The sequence below is a fragment of the Pan paniscus genome, chromosome 7 (assembly GCF_029289425.2).
Source record: "Pan paniscus chromosome 7, NHGRI_mPanPan1-v2.0_pri, whole genome shotgun sequence".
Classification (NCBI taxonomy): domain Eukaryota; kingdom Metazoa; phylum Chordata; class Mammalia; order Primates; family Hominidae; genus Pan; species Pan paniscus.
In genome coordinates this window covers 27058017-27078425 of record NC_073256.2, presented here as the reverse complement: position 1 = coordinate 27078425, position 20409 = coordinate 27058017, and the positions used below count along the sequence as shown (strand labels likewise).

General features: G+C 52.2%; 1 protein-coding gene across 1 annotated transcript; it reads left to right on the top strand.

The window, feature by feature from the left end:
- The first annotated feature begins 309 nt into the window (after positions 1–309).
- RP1L1 (RP1 like 1) lies at positions 310–20375 on the top strand. Its single transcript, XM_034965624.3, has 3 exons — positions 310–1694; positions 7998–8139; positions 11223–20375. Exons 1-3 carry the CDS (start codon positions 1086–1088, stop codon positions 18044–18046), a joined length of 7575 nt encoding a protein of 2524 aa, XP_034821515.3. The 5' UTR covers positions 310–1085; the 3' UTR covers positions 18047–20375.
- Positions 20376–20409: the final 34 nt, after the last annotated feature.

Sequence of the window (20409 nt, the reverse complement as noted above, 5' to 3'; positions counted from 1 at the left end):
TGCCCGAGCCTCCCGAGTCTCCGTCCAGCCTTCGTACCTCTGTGTTTCGTGGTCCTCTCTTTACTTACCCACCTCCTTAGAGACAAACCGCTAAAATACTATTCAAAAAAGTTCAAGGTTGGTGGAAGTGGGCAAGAGAAACAAGAGGAAGGAAAGAAATAAAGATTTCTTGCTGGGCGTGGTGACTCCTGCCTGTAATCCCAGCACTTTGGGAGGCCGAGGTGGGTGGATCACCTGAGGTCAGGAGTGTGACCAGCCTGGCCAACATGGCAAAACCCCATCTCTGCAAAAATACAAAAATTAGCCGGGTGTGGTGGCGTACACCTGTGATCCCAGCTGCTCAGGAGACTGAGGCATGAAAATCGCTTGAACTCGGGAGGCAGAGGTTGCAGTGAGCTGAGATGGCACCACTGCATTCCAACCTGGGCAACAGAGCGAGACTCTGTCTCAAAAAAACAAAAAAAATTGATTCTTGCTCAGTGTCAGGTGCTTTCATGTCTAGACTCATCTAATGATCATAACCACTATGCAGTGTGGCTATGGCTGCATTTTACAGATGGGGGCCACCAAAGTCCAGATTGCATCTTCACTTTCTGGGCCACACAGGAATAAGTGGTGGGGCTGGGATTTTTTTTTTTTTGAGACAGGGTCTTGCTGTATTGCCCAGGCTAGAGTGCAGTGGCATGATCGTGGCTCACTGCAGCCTTAACTTGCCAGGCTCCAACCATCCTCCCACCTCAGCCTCCCAAGTAGCTGGGACCACAGGTACACACCATCCAGCTAATTTTTGTATTTTTGGTAGAGATGGGGTTTTGCCATGTTGCCCAGGCCAGTCTCAAACTCCTGAGCTCAAGCAATTCACGGGGCTGGAATTTGAACTCAGATCTGTCCCATGCCCAACTTTTGTCCTTCCTTCTGTTCCATCCAAATAGATTCACTTGCCTCTCCATAGTGGAGTGGAGCACATTTGGAGTGGGCAGGAAGCACCTCTATAAAGAAGGGAAGAGACAGGAAATGCCAATCCCCCAAGCTGCCCTCTGACCCCTCTTCCTCTGCCCTGTTACAGCTGCCAGAGCCCCCACACCATGAACAGAACCCCGAGGGATGCCCAGGCCCCAAGCCACCGTGAGTGCTTCCTGCCCTCTGTGGCTCGCACCCCCTCGGTCACCAAGGTCACGCCAGCCAAGAAGATCACCTTCCTCAAGCGAGGGGATCCACAGTTTGCTGGGGTCCGCCTGGCCGTTCACCAGCGCGCCTTTAAGACCTTCAGCGCCCTCATGGACGAGCTCTCCCAGCGCATGCCTCTCTCCTTTGGGGTGCGCTCTGTCACCACACCCCGGGGCCTGCATAGCCTCAGCGCCCTGGAGCAGCTGGAAGATGGAGGCTGCTACCTCTGCTCTGATAAGAAGCCCCCCAAGACCCCCAGTGGACCAGGCCGGCCACAGGAGAGAAACCCCACTGCTCAGCAGTTGCGGGATGTCGAAGGCCAGCGTGAAGCCCCAGGAACCTCCTCCTCCCGGAACAGTCTTAAAACCCCCCGGAGGATACTGCTGATTAAGAACACGGACCCTCACCTCCAGCAGACTGTGGTTCTCAGTCACAGGAATACTAGGAACCTGGCCGCCTTTCTCAGCAAAGCCTCAGATCTCCTGCGCTTTCCTGTGAAGCAGTTGTACACGACCAGCGGGAAAAAGGTAGGCTGTTGGGGTCTGACGGTTCCTTGAAAAGGTTCTTTAGATCTCAGGTCAAAATACTCACATGGAAGAGGGAGATTATTCCTTAAAAAGAGGCATTTGATTGCCCTGCTGCTAATTAAAGGTGAACAGCATGGAGACACTCAGTCAAGTCAATGAATCAACGAGCAGCTGTAATTCACGTTTTTAGGTATATTTAGAGAGCATGCAGTAAGTGGCAGGCATTGTGCCTTGTGTACTCTTTTTTTTTTTTTTGCTTTGTTTTTTTTGAGGTGGAGTTTAACTTTTGTCACCCAGGCTGCAGTACAATGGCATGATCTCGGCTCACTGCAACCTCTGCCTTCTGGGTTCCAGTGATTCTCCTGTCTCAGCCTCTGAGTAGCTGGGATTACAGGCATGTGCCACCATGCCCAGCTAATTTTCTAGTTTTAGTAGAGACAGGGTTTCTCCATGTTGGTCAGGCTGGTCTTGAACTCCCAACCTCAGGTGATCTGCCCGATTCGGCCTCCCAAAGTGCTGGGATTACAGGCATGAGCCACCATGCCCAGCAGCCTTGTGTACTCTTATTGTTGTCTTATCCAATAACCTATTATTGCAGGGGTTCAGTGCAGGAAACAAACTACTCAAGTTACCTTAAGCAGAAAGTGATTTAATACAGGGCATTGGAGGGCTTCATCTTTGGGCAGCCAGAGAGTGAATTGGAAGCTGGGTCTGCAGGAATGGCTCCCAGCACGTGCAGGAAGCTACTGCCTCTGCTGGAAGCCACTATGATTATTGAGTTCAAGGACACGCATGAATGTAATTTTTGCCTTTCCAGGTTCTGCCGGACATGAATTTCCACCAAAGGTGGGCAGAATGGAGGATGGAGGTTGACTGACCTAATTCACAGTCTCCTCAAGATTCAGTCCTGTTGCTACTTAACATCTGTATGCACCATTCCACCAATACTTCATAAATATCATATCACTGGGCACAGTGGCTCACTCCTGTAATCCCAGCACTTTGGGAGGCTGAGGCAGGTGGATCACCTGAGGTCAGGAGTTCGAGATCAGCCTGGCCAATAGGGCGAAACCCTATATCTACTAAAAATACAAAAATTAGCCAGGTGTGTTGGCGCACACCTGTAATCCCAGCTACTCGGGAGGCTGAGGCAGGAGAATTGCTGGAATCTGGGAGGCAGAGGCTGCAGTGAGCCAAGATCACACACTGTACTCCAGCCTGGGTGACAGAGCCAGACTCCATCTCAAAAAAAAATCATATGATAACATCATTACAAAAACTTGATTATAAACATCAGCTATAGCAGCCTGCACTCATGTAGTAACAGAGCTCTCCCTCCTACAATCAAAAACACGTTCACCTTCTCCCCACAATCGCATTATCACTGGACCCTTCGTCTTCTATGCTGTGACAACCTCACCTTGATATCATCTATCTCAAGGTCTACTTAGGTAGTCCAGCACCATCAAAGTACCCTATGTTAAGTAGTATAGGAAATAAAGAACAAAGAAAAGGGAAATTGATTAATAAGTATACCTAGCAGAGCTATGAAAAAAATTAGGCTATCTACTGCAAGGCCTTCATTGGTGTTTAAAGCTTCTTTCCACTCTCCACTCCCTGTTCCTCTGTCTCCCACCAGCACCTCAGCTGATTATGCTTATGTACTCAGCAGAGTGACCGAATCATATTCCTGAGGGGTCTGAGCCCTTGGGGTTCCTCACTACATGGGCCGTGGTATTGTGTTCATGTTTATCCCTGGACATGACAGCCAATGGGCTGCATGGGTAATAGATGTCTTCCTCCCTATCCCATTGTGTAATAGTAGCCCTATTTCCCCCTTAGACAATCAGAACCAGCCACCCCAGCCAACACAGAACTTCCTTGTTGCCTATTGGTTCATTGTCATGAGAAACCTTGTATGGCCAAGGTGACCATCTCAGCTTTCAGCTCCATGGGGCCACTGTTGTATCTTCCTTTTTTTTTTTGAGACAGAGTCTCACTCTTGTCACCCAGTCTGGAGTGCAGTGGCACGATCTCAGCTCACTGCAACCTCTGCCTCCTGGATTCAAGCAATTTTCCTGCCTCAGCCTCCCAAGTAGTTGGGATTACAGGCATTCACCACTATGCCCAGCTAATTTTTGTATTTTTAGTAGAGATGGAGTTTCACCATGTTGGCCAGGCTGGTCTCGAACTCCTGACCTCAGATGACCCATCTGCCTTGGCCTCCCAAAGTGCTGAGACTACTGGCGTGAGCCACCGCGCCCAGCCCACTGTTGTGTCTTCTAAGGGGGAACATTCTCCCTTGGGTCCTGAGACCTCCAAACCCATGCCATAACCCATGCAGCTTACTTCTATCCAAAGAACCAATTTTATAGTAAAAGAAGTGAGACCCTGGACTAACATCCGTGGAATTCACTGTATAGCTTGCAGACACCAAAACTGCTGGGATGGAAAGCAAAATGTTTCCAGTGAGGTCACAAGTGTAGTAGACTAAGATACAGGTATCTTAGTCGCCAGAGAAACAGCACTATGTTTCAGCTGCCATTTCAGAGCACATATCACTGTATCAGCCATACTTCAGTACAGGAAACAGAATCCTCTCTCAGCATCTTTTTTTTTTTTTTTTTTTTTTTTTTGAGATGGAGTCTCCCTCTGTCACCCAGGCTGGAGTGCAGTGGCATGATCTTGGCTCACTGCAACCTCTGCCCCCTAGGTTCAAGCGATTCTCCTGCCTCAGCCTCCCCGAGTAGCTGGGACTAAAGGCGCCTGCCACCATGCCCAGCTAATGTTTTGTTGTTGTTGTTGTTTGTTTTGGGTTTTTTTTGGTATTTTTAGTAGAGATGAGGTTTCACCATGTTGGCCAGGCTGGTCTTGAACTCTTGACCTCAGGTGATCTGCCCACCTTGGCATTCTAAAGTGCTGGGATTACAGGTGTGAGCCACTGTACCCAGCCCTCTCTCGGCATCTTAAGAAGGAAAGAATTACACTCAGAGGGTTTGATGCTTAGAGATTCAGTGAAAGGCTGGAGGAGCACAGGCTGGGTTCCTGGAAAAGATTCCCAGAATGTCACAAACCAACCTGTCAGGGATGTCTAGGAAATGAGGAAAGTGGGTTTTGGGGAGTTGCCTCTGGAATGACTGAGCTCTGAATTACTCCACCGTTGCTGAGATCCCAAATGGGAAGATGATGGGTACTAGAACAACGAGGGCATCTTTTGATGTCTCAGTGTCACATGCTTCTCTGCATCTTTGACTTCCTTTTGCTTGTGGCAAGAGTCAGGAACAAAAGGAAGATGGCCTGTGCTTCGCTGCCACGTTCCATGCCCTGTTCAAGTGCATGTTATTAGTGGGACTTATTTCGCATTTAGATCCCAAGCTGCAAGGGAGTTCAGGAAATGGGCTGGGGCTGGCAGCTTTCTAAACTCTGCAGTACTGGGCCAGTTATGGTGGCTCACACCTGTAATCCCAGCACTTTGGGAGGCCGAGGCAGGTGGATCACTTGAGGTCAGGAGTTTGAGACCAGCCTGGGCAACATGGGGAAACCCCATCTCTACTAAAAATTTAAAATTAGCCAGGCATGGTGGTGCGTGCCTGCAGTCCCAGCTACTGGGAAGGCTGAGGCAGGAGAATCGCTTGAACCTGGGAGGTGGCAGTTGAACCTGAGAGGTGGAGGTTGCGCCACTGCACTACAGCCTGGGTGACACAGCGGGACTCCATCTCAGAAAACAAACAAAGAAACAAACAAAAAAACACGAAAACCAAAACAAACAAAGAAACCTCTGCAGTACTGGAAAGCATACCAGAAAGAGAGTGGGATAGAAGCAGCTGGTATGGGGCATAGCATTCACTACACAAACTCACAAGGTAGCTGATATTACTATTATTAATTTATTAATTACTATTATTAATATTTGAGACAGGGTCTGGTTCTGTTGCCCAGTTTGGAGTGCAGTGGCCCAATCTCAGCTCATTGCAGCCTCGACCTCCTGGGCTCAAGTGATCCTCCCATCTCAGCCTCCCAAGCAGCTGGGACTACAGGCACATGCCACTATGCCTGGCTAATTTTTTTGTTTGTTTGTTTGTTTGCTCTTTGTTTTTGAGATGGAGTTTCACTCTGTCGCCCAGGCTGGAGTGCAGCGGCACGATCTTGGCTCACTGCATCCTCCGCTTCCAGGGTTGAAGCAATTCTCTGCCTCAGCCTCCCAAGTAGCTAGGATTACAGGCGTCTACCACCACGCTCAGCTAATTTTTTTTTCTTTGTATTTTTAGTAGAGATGGCGTTTCACCATGATACCCAGGCTGATCTCAAACTCCTGGGCTCCAGGGATCTACCCACCTCGGCCCCCCAAAGTGCTGAGATTACAGGCGTGAACCACTGCATCTGGCTGGTAGCTGATATTATTATCCCCTTGGGACAGATAAGAAAAGTAAGGCACAGAGGTTAAGTAATTTGCGTGGCTGGCCAATGAGAGAGCCAACATCAATGCTTGGAAAATGAAAAAGAACATGCTCTGTGCTTTAAAGATGGAAATACATCCCCAAGCATTGCTAATTACAACGTAATGCAAGGATGCTTTTGAGTTAGTGGCATTACCGTGGACTAGCATGTGCCACATAAACAGACAAATGAGACGAGGTCCCTACCTTCAGTTAGCTACAGTTTAGTGGGTGCGATGATGGGGAGAGAGCTGGCATAACATGAGTGAACTGGAGAAAAAGACTTAGGATATTTTCACCTAGACTTATTGTAGAGCTGTGAGAGTTTCTGTAAATATAACGACCTCATTTCTCCCCAAGAAGGACTGTGACATGATTATCAACTTTCAGATTCCCTCCTGGATAGTCATTCTTGAAAATGCTCCTTTTCCTGTAGATTTTAGACTTCTACCTCTCCCTAGGAATGGGAGCATCATTTAGTCTTCAATTTTTTTCTTCTTCCCTGGAGAGTTTGATTGCCTAGAAGCATGGCTACATCCATGAATTGATAGACTTGGGTCATGTTTGCAATTTTTGATGGACCAGGAGTCCAAATCAAAGAAGAAATGGACCTCGTCATTTAAAACAAACTTCTAGGCTGGGTGCGGTGGCTCACGCCTGTAATCCCAGCACTTTGGGAGGCTGAGGCCGGCGGATCACGAGGTCAGGAGATCGAGACCATCCTGGCTAACACGGTGAAACCCTGTCTCTACTAAAAATACAAAAAATTAGCTGAGTATGGTGGCGGGCACCTGTAGTCTCAGCTACTCCGGAGGCTGAGGCAGGAGAATGACGTGAACCCGGGAGGCAGAGCTTGCAGTGAGCCCAGATCGCGCCACTGCACTCCAGCCTGGGTGACAGAGCGAGACTGCGTCTCAAAAAAAAAAAAAGAAAAAGAAACAGAAAAAAACAAAAACAAAAACAAACTTCTAATTACCTAGGCTGAAAGATCTGGTGCACAACAAACTTCTATGACATTTTTTGGGGAAGAGAATGTAATGTTCCTTCTTTTTTCTTTTTTTTGTTAATGAGCATACCCTTATAATTTTAGAGAATGAGAAAGAACATGCTCTGTGCTTTAAAGATGGAAATACATTCCCCAGCATTGCTTATTACAATGTAATCCCATCAATAGTGCAAACCCTCAGATCTGCAGGGGCTTCTCGGTCCAGGGACCGGTTTCCTGGAAAGGAATTCTGCAGTGACATGGCCTGCCCTGAGCCCAGGAGTGCATAGGGGACATTCTGATGGGTCTGGGGAGGGTCAGGAGCCCGGAGACCATTTTAGGAGTCTGGAAGGGAAGGCGTCCCTGCAGGAAGAGTGGTGCCTAGCCCCTCTCCCCTCCCCTTGGGCAGAGGCAACAGACTCAGATTGTACCAGAAAACACAGATCAGGCAGCACAGAGTCTCCTTCATTTGGGAAAAGAATGAGAGAGTGAATCGGGCCCCGCTGTGGGAGCTGGAGGGCGTGCTGCTCCAGCTGCTTCAGGGAATACATATTCTGGAGGGTGGACATGTGGGCAGAAATGCGGCCTACAGAAGTCTTTTGCAGCAGGGGCATCCAGAATGCCCTTTGATCACAGGCCTCACGCCTGGTGGAGGGAGGGGTATAGCTAGAGCGGGAGATCATGGTGGTGGGACCTCAGCCTCCACCTAGTGATAGAGGCGTTATGGGGAGTGGATAAGACCCCTCCTTGGACCAGGAGTCTGGGGTGAGATGTGCAGAAATCAGGACAGGGCTGGTGAGACTGGATCCTTCCTTCCCCAGGCCTCAGGGTAGAGGGGTTTCTGCAGCCCAGGCCTCCTGACCCTGCCCGCTCCTCCCTCAGGTGGACTCGCTGCAGGCCCTGCTGCACAGCCCCTCTGTGCTGGTGTGTGCTGGGCATGAGGCCTTCAGAACCCCAGCCATGAAAAATGCCAGGAGAAGCGAGGCTGAAACTTTATCTGGGCTGACTTCAAGAAACAAAAACGGTGAGTTGGTTTTTGGGTTTCCCCCATCTGATTTGCACTGCATGGTGGTTCAGTAGGGCTGAGTGGATTCCCTTCCAGGTAATTCAGGAAACTTCCCTTTGGCCCCAGATCTTGGGTATCCCAGTCATTTTGGGATCTCTCTTGCCTCTTCCTCCTTCTCAGTACTGTCAATCTTACTTGGGTTCAACATTTGACCAAGATAGGAGAGGGCAGTGCTTAGTATATAAAAGGAACAGAGGCTGGGCATGGTGGCTCATGTCTGTAATTCCAGCCGTTTGGGGGCCCAAAGCGAGAGGATAGCTTGAGTCTAGGAGTTGGACACCCGCCTGGGCAACATAATGAGACACTGTCTCTAAAAAAAAAAATACAAAAAAATAAGCCAGGCATAATGGCACATGCCTACAGTTTCAGCTACTTGGGAGGCTGAGGTGGGAGCATCCCTTGAGCCTAGGAGGTTGAGGCTGCAGTGAGCCATGATCGCACCACTTAACTCCAGCCTGGGTGACAGAGCAAAATCCTGTCTCAAAATTAATAAATAAATGGAACAGGGATTAAGAGATCTTGAACTTAAAGTTTCTAGAATCTAAAATAAATTTTATTAAGAGCCACAGGCACAGAGGCTCACACCTTTATTCCTAGCAACTTGGGAGGCCAGGACAGGAGGATCACTTGAGCCCAGGAGTTCAAGACAAGCCTAGACAACAGAGCAAGACCCTGCCTCTACCACAAACATCAATAAGTAATGAACAAATTAGCCAGGCATGGTGGCGCATACGTGTGGTCCCAGCTACTCAGGAGGCTGAGGCGGGAGGATGATTTGAGCCCAGGAGTTTGAGACTTGAGTGAGTCATGATCGTGCCACTGCTCTCCAGCCTGGGCAACAGAGACCCTGCCTCAAAAAAGAAACAACTACAGTGGCCATGACATCATGGCAGCAATGGGCCGTGTGCCTGGCGTTGCATCCTTTCAGGGTCACGATGGTGTCAGGCAACAGTGGTGGCCTGCATGGGGGTCAAAAGGACTAAAACTAACCATGACCACAGATTATCCATCCATCCATACAAATAACCATATATCCAGCCAAAGAGCCACAGTCTGGACTATGTTATTTTTTTTAAAACTACACACACTTATTTTTAAAAGCACAATTAACAAATGCAGTCTGATGATGGAAAAATTTGGTGAGTAAACAAAGTACTATCCTTTGTGAAAAGCTCAGAAACACCAACAAGCACAGGCTCGGTGATCACTGTAGGTCAGGTGCTGGAGGCCCAAGGGACAGGCTCGGTGATCACTGTGGGTCAGGCACTGGAGGCACAAGGACAGTTTACTCTGGGTCCCTCCCTGGAGGAGTGTCCAGTCTTATTTGGTCCCTGTGGAGGGCCAGGACTGGGCAAAGCCATCTTCTGCCCAGATGTGCACCTGGGGTTCTTTTGCTGGCCATATGCTCAGCCTCTGCTAGCCCTACCCTTTTGCCACATGTTGGCTCAGGAGATGGAATTTGTTTTTATTTATTTATTTTTATTATACTTTAAGTTTTAGGGTACATGTGCACAACATGCAGGTTTGTTACATATGTATACATGTGCCATGTTGGTGTGCTGCACCCATTAACTCGTCATTTACATTAGGTATATCTCCTAATGCTATCCCTTCCCCCTCCCCCCAGGAGATGGAATTTGAAAGCACTTGGGGGCTTCATTCATTTGTTCTTTCTTTCTTTTTTTTTTCCTTCCTTCCTTCCTTTCTTTTTTCTTTCTTTTTTTTTTTTTTTTGACGACAGAATCTTACTCTGTCACCCAGGCTGGAGTGCAGTGATGCGATCTAGGCTCACTGCAACCTCCGCCTCTCGGGTTCAAGTGATTTTTGTGCCTCAGCCTCCCGAGTGACTGGGATTACAGTCTCCCACAACCACGCCCAGCTATTTTTTTGTGCTTTTAGTAGAGATGGGGTTTCCCCATGTTGGCCAGGCTGGTCTTGAACTCCTGACCTCAGGTGATCCGCCTGCCTCGGCCTCCCAAAGTGCTGGGATTACAGGCGTGAGCTATCACGCCTGGCTCATTCTTTCTTAGAGCCACTCCTTTGCATCCTTAGCAGCCCTTTCTCTCTTCTTCATGGCTGGGGTGCAGGCTTGACTAGCAGGACCTGAGATGGTTCGCCCAGGTCCTTCCCTGCAGCCATTTATCAACCAGGAGCTTGATGAGGGTTAGGGTGATAAATCACCACTAATAATCACAGAGAATATAACAGTTTACAGTCAGGGTCATATGCAGCAGTTTATTGATTTCACCTGCTGTGCTGGGTGTGGGCATGAGGAGGGCCAGGAGCAAGCTCTGGGCACTGCCACTCTGCCTGCCAAGTCTGCCATCTCTCGAGAGCCTACTATGTGCTAGCAACTATAAAGGAAGTTTTATATGCACAGCCATGCATCAATACGAACCGAACCAATCAATATTATTATGCTTATTTTACGGTTCAGAAAACAGGCTCTGCCAAAAACTACGCAGCTAGTAAGCAGCAGAGTTGAGATTGAATTCAGACTGAAGTTCTCCTTGTTAGACAATGCCAGTTCACAGACTGGTAGCTCTGTGGATGGTCATTCTAGAATAGCTCTGCCCTTATCATGCTTTTTTTTTTCTTTTCTTTTTTTAATGGTCTTGCTCTGTCATCCAGGCTGGAGTGCAGTGGTGCATAGCTCACTGCAGCCTCCAACTCTGGGACTCAGGGGATTCTCCTGCCTCAGCCTTCCGAGTAGCTAGGAAGCTGGGACTGTAGGGGCATACTACCATGCTTAGGTAATTATTTTTTTACTTTTTTTTTTTTTTTTTTGTAGAGATGGTGTCTCACTAAGTTGTCCAGGCTGGTCTTGAAACCCTGAGCTCAAGCAGTCCTCCCGCCTCGGCCTCCCAAAGTGCTTGGATTACAGGCCTGAGCCACCGCGCACAGCTGTCACCATGCATTTTGGAGGCAGTGGTGATGTTGAGGTCGTGGGAGGCTCATGACTGTTTTATTCCTTTACCCTGATGCTGCCCCCATGGCTCACAGTCTTTTCTTCTTTTCTTTTGCTCTTCACTGCGTGCCAGGGAGCTGGGGGCCAAAGACCAAGCCGAGTGTGATCCATTCGCGGTCTCCACCAGGCAGCAGGCAACGGCTGCCAGAAAGGCCTGGTCCTAGCAACCCCCCGGTGGGCCCTGCTCCCGACAGGCACCCTCAGGACACGCCAGCTCAGTCGGGCCCGCTGGTGGCTGGCGATGACATGAAGAAGAAGGTCCGCATGAATGAGGACGGCAGCCTGTCCGTGGAGATGAAAGTCCGCTTCCACCTGGTCGGCGAGGACACGCTCCTATGGTCCCGGAGGATGGGCAGGGCCAGCGCCCTCACGGCAGCCAGTGGGGAAGACCCCGTTCTGGGGGAGGTAGACCCCCTCTGCTGTGTGTGGGAGGGCTACCCTTGGGGCTTCTCAGAGCCTGGGGTGTGGGGACCCCGGCCCTGCAGGGTGGGATGCAGGGAAGCCTTTGGCCGAGGCGGGCAGCCAGGGCCCAAGTATGAAATCTGGACGAATCCCCTGCATGCCTCCCAGGGAGAGAGAGTGGCAGCTCGGAAGAGGTGGGGACTGGCCCAGCACGTCCGCTGCAGTGGCCTGTGGGGCCACGGGACTGCCGGGAGGGAGAGATGCAGCCAGGACAGTGCCAGCCCAGCCTCCAGCACCGGCCTCCCCGAGGGCTCGGAGCCAGAGTCCTCCTGCTGCCCCAGGACCCCGGAGGACGGGGTGGACAGTGCCAGCCCCTCTGCCCAGATAGGGGCTGAGCGGAAAGCTGGAGGGAGCCTGGGTGAGGACCCCGGCCTATGCATAGATGGAGCAGGGCTGGGCGGCCCAGAGCAAGGCGGCCGCCTGACACCCAGGGCCCGGAGTGAGGAGGGGGCTTCTTCGGACTCATCAGCCAGCACCGGCTCTCATGAGGGATCCAGCGAATGGGGTGGGCGGCCCCAGGGCTGTCCAGGCAAGGCAAGGGCCGAGACCTCTCAGCAGGAGGCCAGCGAGGGAGGCGACCCCGGTTCTCCAGCCCTGAGTCTTTCATCTTTAAGGAGTGACGACCTGCAGGCAGAGACGCAAGGACAGGGTACCGAGCAGGCCACGGGAGCGGCTGTGACAAGGGAGCCTCTGGTTCTGGGCCTTTCCGGCTCCTGGGACTCGGAAGGAGCCTCTTCCACCCCTTCCACCTGCACTTCATCCCAGCAGGGGCGGAGAAGGCACAGAAGCCGGGCCAGTGCAATGTCCTCACCCAGCAGCCCTGGCCTTGGCCGAGTGGCCCCGAGAGGCCATCCCAGGCATTCTCACTACCGCAAGGACACCCACAGCCCACTGGACTCCTCTGTAACCAAGCAAGTGCCGAGGCCTCCTGAGCAGCGAAGGGCCTGCCAGGATGGCTCAGTGCCACGATATTCTGGAAGCTCATCGAGCACCAGGACACAGGCCTCTGGGAACCTGAGACCTCCCTCCTCAGGATCTCTTCCTTCCCAGGACCTTCTGGGAACCAGCAGTGCCACTGTCACCCCTGCAGGCCACTCGGATTTTGCTTCTGGAGTCTCCCCGCACAACGCTCCCTCTGCCGGGTGGGCAGGGGACGCGGGGTCCAGGACATGCTCGCCGGCCCCCATACCGCCCCACACATCCGACTCCTGCTCAAAATCTGGGGCTGCCAGCCTGGGGGAAGAGGCCAGGGACACGCCTCAGCCCTCCTCAGCCTTGGTTCTGCAGGTTGGACGGCCTGAGCAAGGGGCGGTGGGCCCCCACCAAAGCCGCTGCTGCTCACAGCCTGGGACGCAGCCGGCCCAAGAGGCCCAGCGGGGACCCTCCCCTGAGGCTAGCTGGCTGTGTGGCAGGTACTGTCCCACCCCACCCAGGGGGCGGCCCTGCCCCCAGAGGCGCTCTTCCAGCTGTGGGAGCACCGGCAGCAGCCACCAAAGCACTGCCCGGGGGCCAGGTGGGAGCCCGCAGGAGGGGACACGCCAGCCAGGCCCCACGCCACCCCCAGGCCGCAATTCAGGGGCATCAAGGAGAAGCAGTGCCAGCCAGGGTGCGGGATCTGGGGGGCTGTCCCAGGAGAACACCTTGAGGAGTGGGGGAGGCCCCCAGGGGCAGGAGGAGGCCAGTGGTGTGTCACCCAGCTCTCTGCCCCGCTCGTCTCCAGAGGCTGTGGTCCGCGAATGGCTGGACAACATTCCAGAAGAGCCCATACTCATGACATATGAGATGGCGGACGAGACCACAGCTGCAGCTGGGGGTGGCCTGAGAGGCCCCGAGGTGGACCCTGGGGATGACCATTCTCTGGAAGGCCTGGGGGAGCCAGCTGAGGCGAGACAGCAGTCCCTGGAAGGGGACCCCGGCCAGGACCCAGAGCCAGAGGGAGCCCTCCTGGGGAGTAGTGACACTGGTCCCCAATCAGGAGAGGGTGTCCCGCAAGGGGCAGCTCCAGAGGGAGTTTCCGAGGCCCCTGCAGAGGCCAGAACAGCCAGAGAGGCCCCAGCCAGCTGCAGGGTGAGCCTGCGGGCACTTCCTGGCCGGGTGTCTGCCTCCACGCAGATCATGAGGGCGCTGATGGGCTCCAAGCAGGGCCGGCCCAGCAGCGTGCCCGAAGTGTCTAGGCCCATGGCCAGGAGGCTCAGCTGCTCAGCCGGGGCCCTCATTACTTGTCTGGCCAGTCTGCAGTTATTTGATGAAGACCTTGGGTCTCCTGCCAGCAAAGTGAGGTTCAAAGACTCCCCTCGGTACCAGGAGCTGCTCAGCATCTCGAAGGACCTGTGGCCAGGATGTGACGTTGGGGAGGACCAGCTGGACTCAGGCCTCTGGGAGCTCACATGGAGCCAGGCTCTGCCAGACCTTGGGTCCCATGCCATGACGGAGAACTTCACGCCCACGTCCTCCTCTGGTGTGGACATCAGCAGCGGCTCTGGAGGCTCAGGGGAGAGCAGCGTACCCTGTGCCATGGACAGCACCCTGGTGCCACAGGGGACAGAGCTGCCCCTGAAAACCTCCAACCAGAGGCCTGATTCCAGAACTTCTGAGAGCCCAGGGGATCTGGAAAACCAACAGCAGTGTTGTTTCCCAACCTTCTTGAACGCCCGAGCCTGCGCTTGTGCCACCAATGAGGATGAAGCAGAAAGAGACAGTGAGGAGCAGAGGGCGAGCTCGAACCTGGAGCAGTTAGCTGAAAACACAGTGCAAGAAGAAGAGGTGCAATTAGAGGAAACTAAAGGAACAGAAGGAGAAGGGCTGCAAGAAGAGGGGGTGCAGTTAGAGGAAACTAAAACAGAAGAAGGGCTGCAAGAAGAGGGGGTGCAGTTAGAGGGAACTAAAGAAACAGAAGAATGGCTGCAAGAAGAGGGGGTGCAGTTAGAGGAAACTAAAACAGAAGGCCTGCAAGAAGAGGGAGTGCAGTTAGAAGAAACTAAAACAGAAGGGCTGCAAGAAAAGGGGGTGCAATTAGAGGGAACTAAAATGGAAGAAGGGCTGCAAGAAGAGGGGGTGCAGTTAGAGGGAACTAAAACAGAAGTGCTGCAAGAAGAGGGGGTGCAATTACAGAAAACTAAAACAAAAGGGCTGCAAGAAGAGGGGGTGCAATTAGAGGGGACTAAAACAAAAGGGCTGCAAGGAGAGGGGGTGCAGTTAGAGGGAACTAAAGAAACAAAAGGGCTGCAAGAAGAGGGGGTGCAATTAGAGGGGACTAAAATGGAAGGGCTGCAAGAAGAGGGGGTGCAATTAGAGGGGACTAAAGAAACAGAAGGACTGCAAGAAGAGGAGGCGCAGTTAGAGGAAACTAAAGAAACAGAAGGAGAAGGACAGCAAGAAGAAGAGGCGCAGTTAGAGGAAACTGAAGAAACAGGAGGAGAAGGGCTGCAAGAAGAGGGGGTGCAGTTAGAGGAAGTTAAAGAAGGGCCAGAAGGAGGACTGCAAGGAGAGGCTCTTGAAGAGGGTCTCAAAGAGGAAGGACTTCCAGAAGAAGGAAGCGTCCACGGGCAGGAATTGTCAGAGGCCAGCTCTCCGGATGGGAAAGGCTCCCAGGAAGATGACCCAGTCCAGGAGGAGGAAGCAGGAAGAGCCTCTGCCTCTGCAGAGCCGTGCCCCCCAGAGGGCACAGAGGAACCCACAGAGCCCCCTAGTCATCCCAGCGAGACGGACCCAAGTGCCAGCGAGAGTCAGAGTGGCTCCCAGCTTGAGCCTGGCTTGGAAAAGCTGCCCGGAGCCACCGTGATGGGCCAAGAGCACACGCAGGCCCAACCCACCCAGGGGGCTGCAGAGAGGAGCTCTTCAGTGGCCTGCAGAGCCGCTCTGGACTGCGACCCCATCTGGGTGTCCGTGTTACTGAAGAAGACGGAGAAGGCCTTCCTGGCCCACCTTGCCAGTGCGGTGGCTGAGCTCCGAGCCCGCTGGGGCCTGCAGGACAATGATCTGCTGGACCAGATGGCGGCTGAGCTGCAGCAGGACGTGGCCCAACGCCTCCAGGACAGCACCAAGAGAGAGCTCCAGAAGCTCCAGGGCCGGGCGGGGCGGATGGTGCTGGAGCCTCCAAGGGAGGCCCTCACCGGGGAGCTGCTCCTGCAGACCCAGCAGCGCAGACACCGTCTCCGGGGCCTGCGAAACCTCTCTGCTTTCTCGGAGCGGACCCTGGGCCTGGGGCCCCTCTCCTTCACCCTGGAGGACGAGCCAGCCCTCGGCACAGCCCTGGGGAGCCAGCTGGGCGAGGAGGCGGAGGGGGAGGAGTTCTGTCCCTGCGAGGCCTGCGTGAGGAAGAAAGTGAGCCCTATGTCCCCCAAGGCCACAATGGGGGCAACCAGAGGTCCCATCAAAGAGGCCTTTGACCTGCAGCAGATTCTGCAGAGGAAGAGGGGAGAACACACTGATGGGGAGGCAGCAGAGGTGGCCCCTGGCAAGACCCACATGGACCCCACGAGCACTAGGACTGTCAAGGGAGCTGAGGGAGGGCTGGGGCCGGGGCTGAGCCAGGGGCCTGGAGTGGACAAGGGTGAAGATGGCGAGGGGAGCCAGAGACTCAACAGAGACAAAGATTCCAAACTCAGGGAGGCAGAGGGAGATGCAATGGCTCAGGGGAGAGAAGGGAAAACCCACAACAGTGAAACCAGTGCGGGCAGTGAGCTGGGGGAAGCTGAGCAGGAGGGAGAGGGCATAAGTGAAAGGGGAGAAACTGGGGGTCAAGGATCTGGGCATGAGGACAACTTGCAGGGTGAAGCTGCGGCAGGAGGTGACCAAGATCCAGGACAGAGTGATGGGGCCGAAGGCATAGAGGCCCCGGAGGCTGAAGGGGAGGCCCAGCCAGAGTCAGAAGGTGTAGAGGCCCAGGAGGCTGAAGAGGAGGCCCAGCCAGAGTCAGAAGGTGTAGAGGCCCCAGAGGCAGAAGGAGAGGCCCAGCCAGAGTCAGAAGATGTAGAGTCCCCAGAGGCAGAATGGGAGGCCCAGCCAGAGTCAGAAGGTGTAGAAGCCCCGGAGGCAGAAAAGGAGGCCCAGCCAGAGACAGAAAGTGTAGAGGCCCTGGAGACTGAAGGGGAGGACCAGCCAGAGTCAGAAGGTGCAGAGGCCCAAGAGGCAGAAGAGGAGGCCCAGGAGGCAGAAGGGGAGGCCCAGCCAGAGTCAGAAGTTATAGAGTCCCAGGAGGCAGAAGAGGAAGTCCAGCCAGAGTCAGAAGATGTAGAGGCCCTGGAGGTTGAAGTGGAGACCCAGGAGGCAGAAGGGGAGGCCCAGCCAGAGTCAGAAGGTGTAGAGGCCCAGGAAGCAGAAGAGGAGGCCCAGGAGGCAGAAGGGGAGGCCCAGCCAGAGTCAGAAGGTGTAGAGGCCCAGGAGGCAGAAGAGGAGGCCCAGGAGGCAGAAGGGGAGGCCCAGCCAGAGTCAGAAGGTGTAGAGGCCCAGGAGGCAGAAGAGGAGGCCCAGGAGGCAGAAGGGGAGGCCCAGCCAGAGTCAGACGGTGTAGAGGCCCAGGAGGCAGAAGGGGAGGCCCAGGAGGAAGAAGGGGAGGCCCAGCCAGAGTCAGAAGGTTTAGAGGCCCCAGAGGCTGAAGGGGAGGCTCAGCCAGAGTCAGAAGGTATAGAGGCCCAGGAGGCTGAAGGAGAGGCCCAGCCAGAGTCAGAAGGTTTAGAGGCCCCAGAGGCAGAAGGGGAGGCCCAGCCAGAGTCAGAAGGTGTAAAGACCCCGAAGGCAGAAGGGGAGGCCCAGCCAGAGGCAGAAGGTTTAGAGGCCCCAGAGGCAGAAGGGGAGGCCCAGCCAGAGTCAGAAGGTGTAAAGACCCCGAAGGCAGAAGGGGAGGCCCAGCCAGAGTCAGAAGGTATAGAGGCCCCGGAGGCAGAAGGAGAGGCCCAACCAGAGTTAGAAGGTGTAGAGACCCCAGAGGCTGGAGGGGAGGCCCCGCCAGAGTTGGAAGGAGAAACTCAAGGTGAGAAAAAGGGGAGCCCTCAGGTCAGTCTAGGAGATGGCCAATCTGAGGAGGCTTCTGAAAGCAGCAGCCCAGTCCCTGAGGACAGGCCCACTCCACCCCCTTCCCCAGGTGGAGACACTCCCCACCAAAGGCCAGGCTCCCAAACAGGCCCTTCCTCCTCCAGAGCATCCTCTCGGGGCAACTGCTGGCAGAAAGACTCAGAAAATGACCATGTACGTGGAGACACAAGGAGCCCTGATGCCAAGTCCATGGGGGCCCCTCATGCAGAGAGGAAGGCCACCAGGATGTATCCAGAAAGTTCTACTTCTGAGCAAGAAGAGGCCCCTTTGGGCTCAAGGACTCCAGAGCAGGGGGCCAGTGAAGGCTATGACGTACAAGAGGACCAGGCACTCGGAAGTCTCGCCCCCACCGTGGCAGTGGGCAGGGCAGACGGCTTTGGCCAAGATGACTTAGATTTCTAGACAAGATCAAGCTACAAAACAATCACGAGCTTCGGAGCTCTGTTTTTATTCATATTTTTTCTACAAAACTGAGCAACGTTCAGTCCACTGGAGACGTCCACAGTACATGGACAAAGACCAAGGACTTGCCAAGGACACAGCCCATGCCATGCTGTCCTGGGACTCTAAGTCCAGAAGCTTCAGAGAGCTCTGTGGCCCGTCCCACACGCAGTGTGAAGAAAGGGGGGTCTGCGGATCTGCCCGGTTATCGGAGGTCAGCCCGGCTCCCATTTATTTGTCTGCAGAGCCCGAAAGATGGAACTGATTGGAAAGGCTCCAGTTTAGCTTTTGTTTGTGGGTTTGTTTTCTGCTAGCAAGTGTTTCTCTCCGTCTTTTCCCTATTGATCTCCTGTTACTTTTCTCCTTGGCTTCTGCTGGCACTCACCTCATTTGACTTTGAGGTGCTTTTTTTCTAGTCTTGAATATATTTGATGACTCTGCAGAAATACTTGGGCAAAGCAGGTAACTTCAGAGTCATTGGATAAAGTTTGTTCTCAACCCCAAAGTCCAAGTTGTTTTTCCTTAATTGATACTTTTTGTAATGAAAAAATGGAAAATGCAAAAAAACGCAGAAAGGAAGAAATAATCCTGTCACTCAGAGACTTCTGTTTGCAATTGAATGTATTTCCTTCTCCTCCTAACCATTTTACAGTTGAGATGATTCTTTATATATATATTTACATATGTTTTAAAAACTTAACAATGTAAGGATTTCCCCTGTTTATCTCAAAATCATCATAAACCTATCTCTTAACATTATTCATAAACCTGAATAATGTGCCGTTAACGAGTATATTGAATACTTTCTCATTTTCCTATTTTTGACCTTTTAGATGGTTTCCCTTATTTTGCTTTTAACACTTTTTTTTTTCTTGAACTTCTGATTAATTCCTTAGGGTAGACTCCCAGGCATGGAATTACCAGGCCAAAGGATATCAACATTTTTAAGGCTTTTGATATCCTGCAGCCAAACTGTTTTTTCTAAAGATCTGTACTCACGGTGAGAGTATGATCAGTGTTTGGTGTTGTCATTAAAACTGAAAAATCATTTGCAAATTTCATTGGCAAAAAAATAGTATCTTATTTTAATGCGGTACTATCTTAGATATATATTTGATAACTAATGAAATTAAAATTTTTTCTAGGTTTTAAAAAAACTATTTGAATGTAAATGATGTGTGCATGCTTTTGACCCATTTTTCTACTGAGATCCCAGCTTTTTTTTATTTTAATGAATTGATTTGCCTGTGCCCTTTATAAATTTTTTTAAATTCTATTTCTCATTTGCAAGATTTTAAAAATGCCCTCTCTGCACACCCTTCAAAAGCAGGGCTTAGACTGAGCCACATGCAGGTAGAGAGCTCCTGGATGGGGTAGAATGTCTTTGACTGGTTCTCACTGGCTTTCCTGCATATACCAGAGCATTCATTTTGTGGCATCCAGATGTATTAAAATGGAGTCTGTGCTACAATGACAGGTACTGCCCCCAGTTATCTAAATGTATCCACACAAAGCAAAGGTTGGGTATCTGTTGTCTGTACATGTCTGCAGTCTTCTATCTACAAATGGAGATGTTATTTAAAAATTCTGACATGTGCCAGGCATAGTGGCTCACGGCTGTAATCCCAGCATTTTGGGAGGCCGAGGCGGGCAGATCACCTGAGGTCAGGAGTTCGAGACCAGCCTGGCCAACATGGTGAAACCCCATCTCTACTAAAAATACAAAAATTAGCAGGGCCTGGTGGTGCATGCCTGTAATCCCAGCTACTCGGGAGGCTGAGGCAGGAGAATCACTTGAACCCAGGAGGCGGAGGTTGCACTGAGCCAAGATTGTGCCACTGCATTCCAGCCTGGGTGACAGAGTGAGACTCTGTCTCAAAAAAAAAAAAAAATTGACATGTTTTAAAAATGTTCTGCAAAGATGATTCCTTAAGGTGTTTACAATAAAAGCATAATTTTATATAAATGTAAACTATGATATATTTGGGGGGTAGTGTTTCTTCATATTGGATGAAGAGCTGGTGAAGAATTGCACTCACAAGTCACATGTCAATCAGAACTGGCATCTTAGCTAGAAGCCCCCAGTGGAACAGATTGCACTGTGAGCTTGTTCTGGAAATGGTGACATGCAGGGGCGTGCAGCACTTGTCACCACTACTGGCTGGCATGAAGCATCCACCGGGCACCTCTTCTGTGATTTGAAGTCCCCATTCTTTCTCTGAGAGATGCTCCAACCCCTTTGTTTCACTCCCTGCCCCCCCTGCCCCAATGCTAGTGACAGCCAGTCCTGTCCCTGTCACTTACTGACCTGGCACCTCATTAAA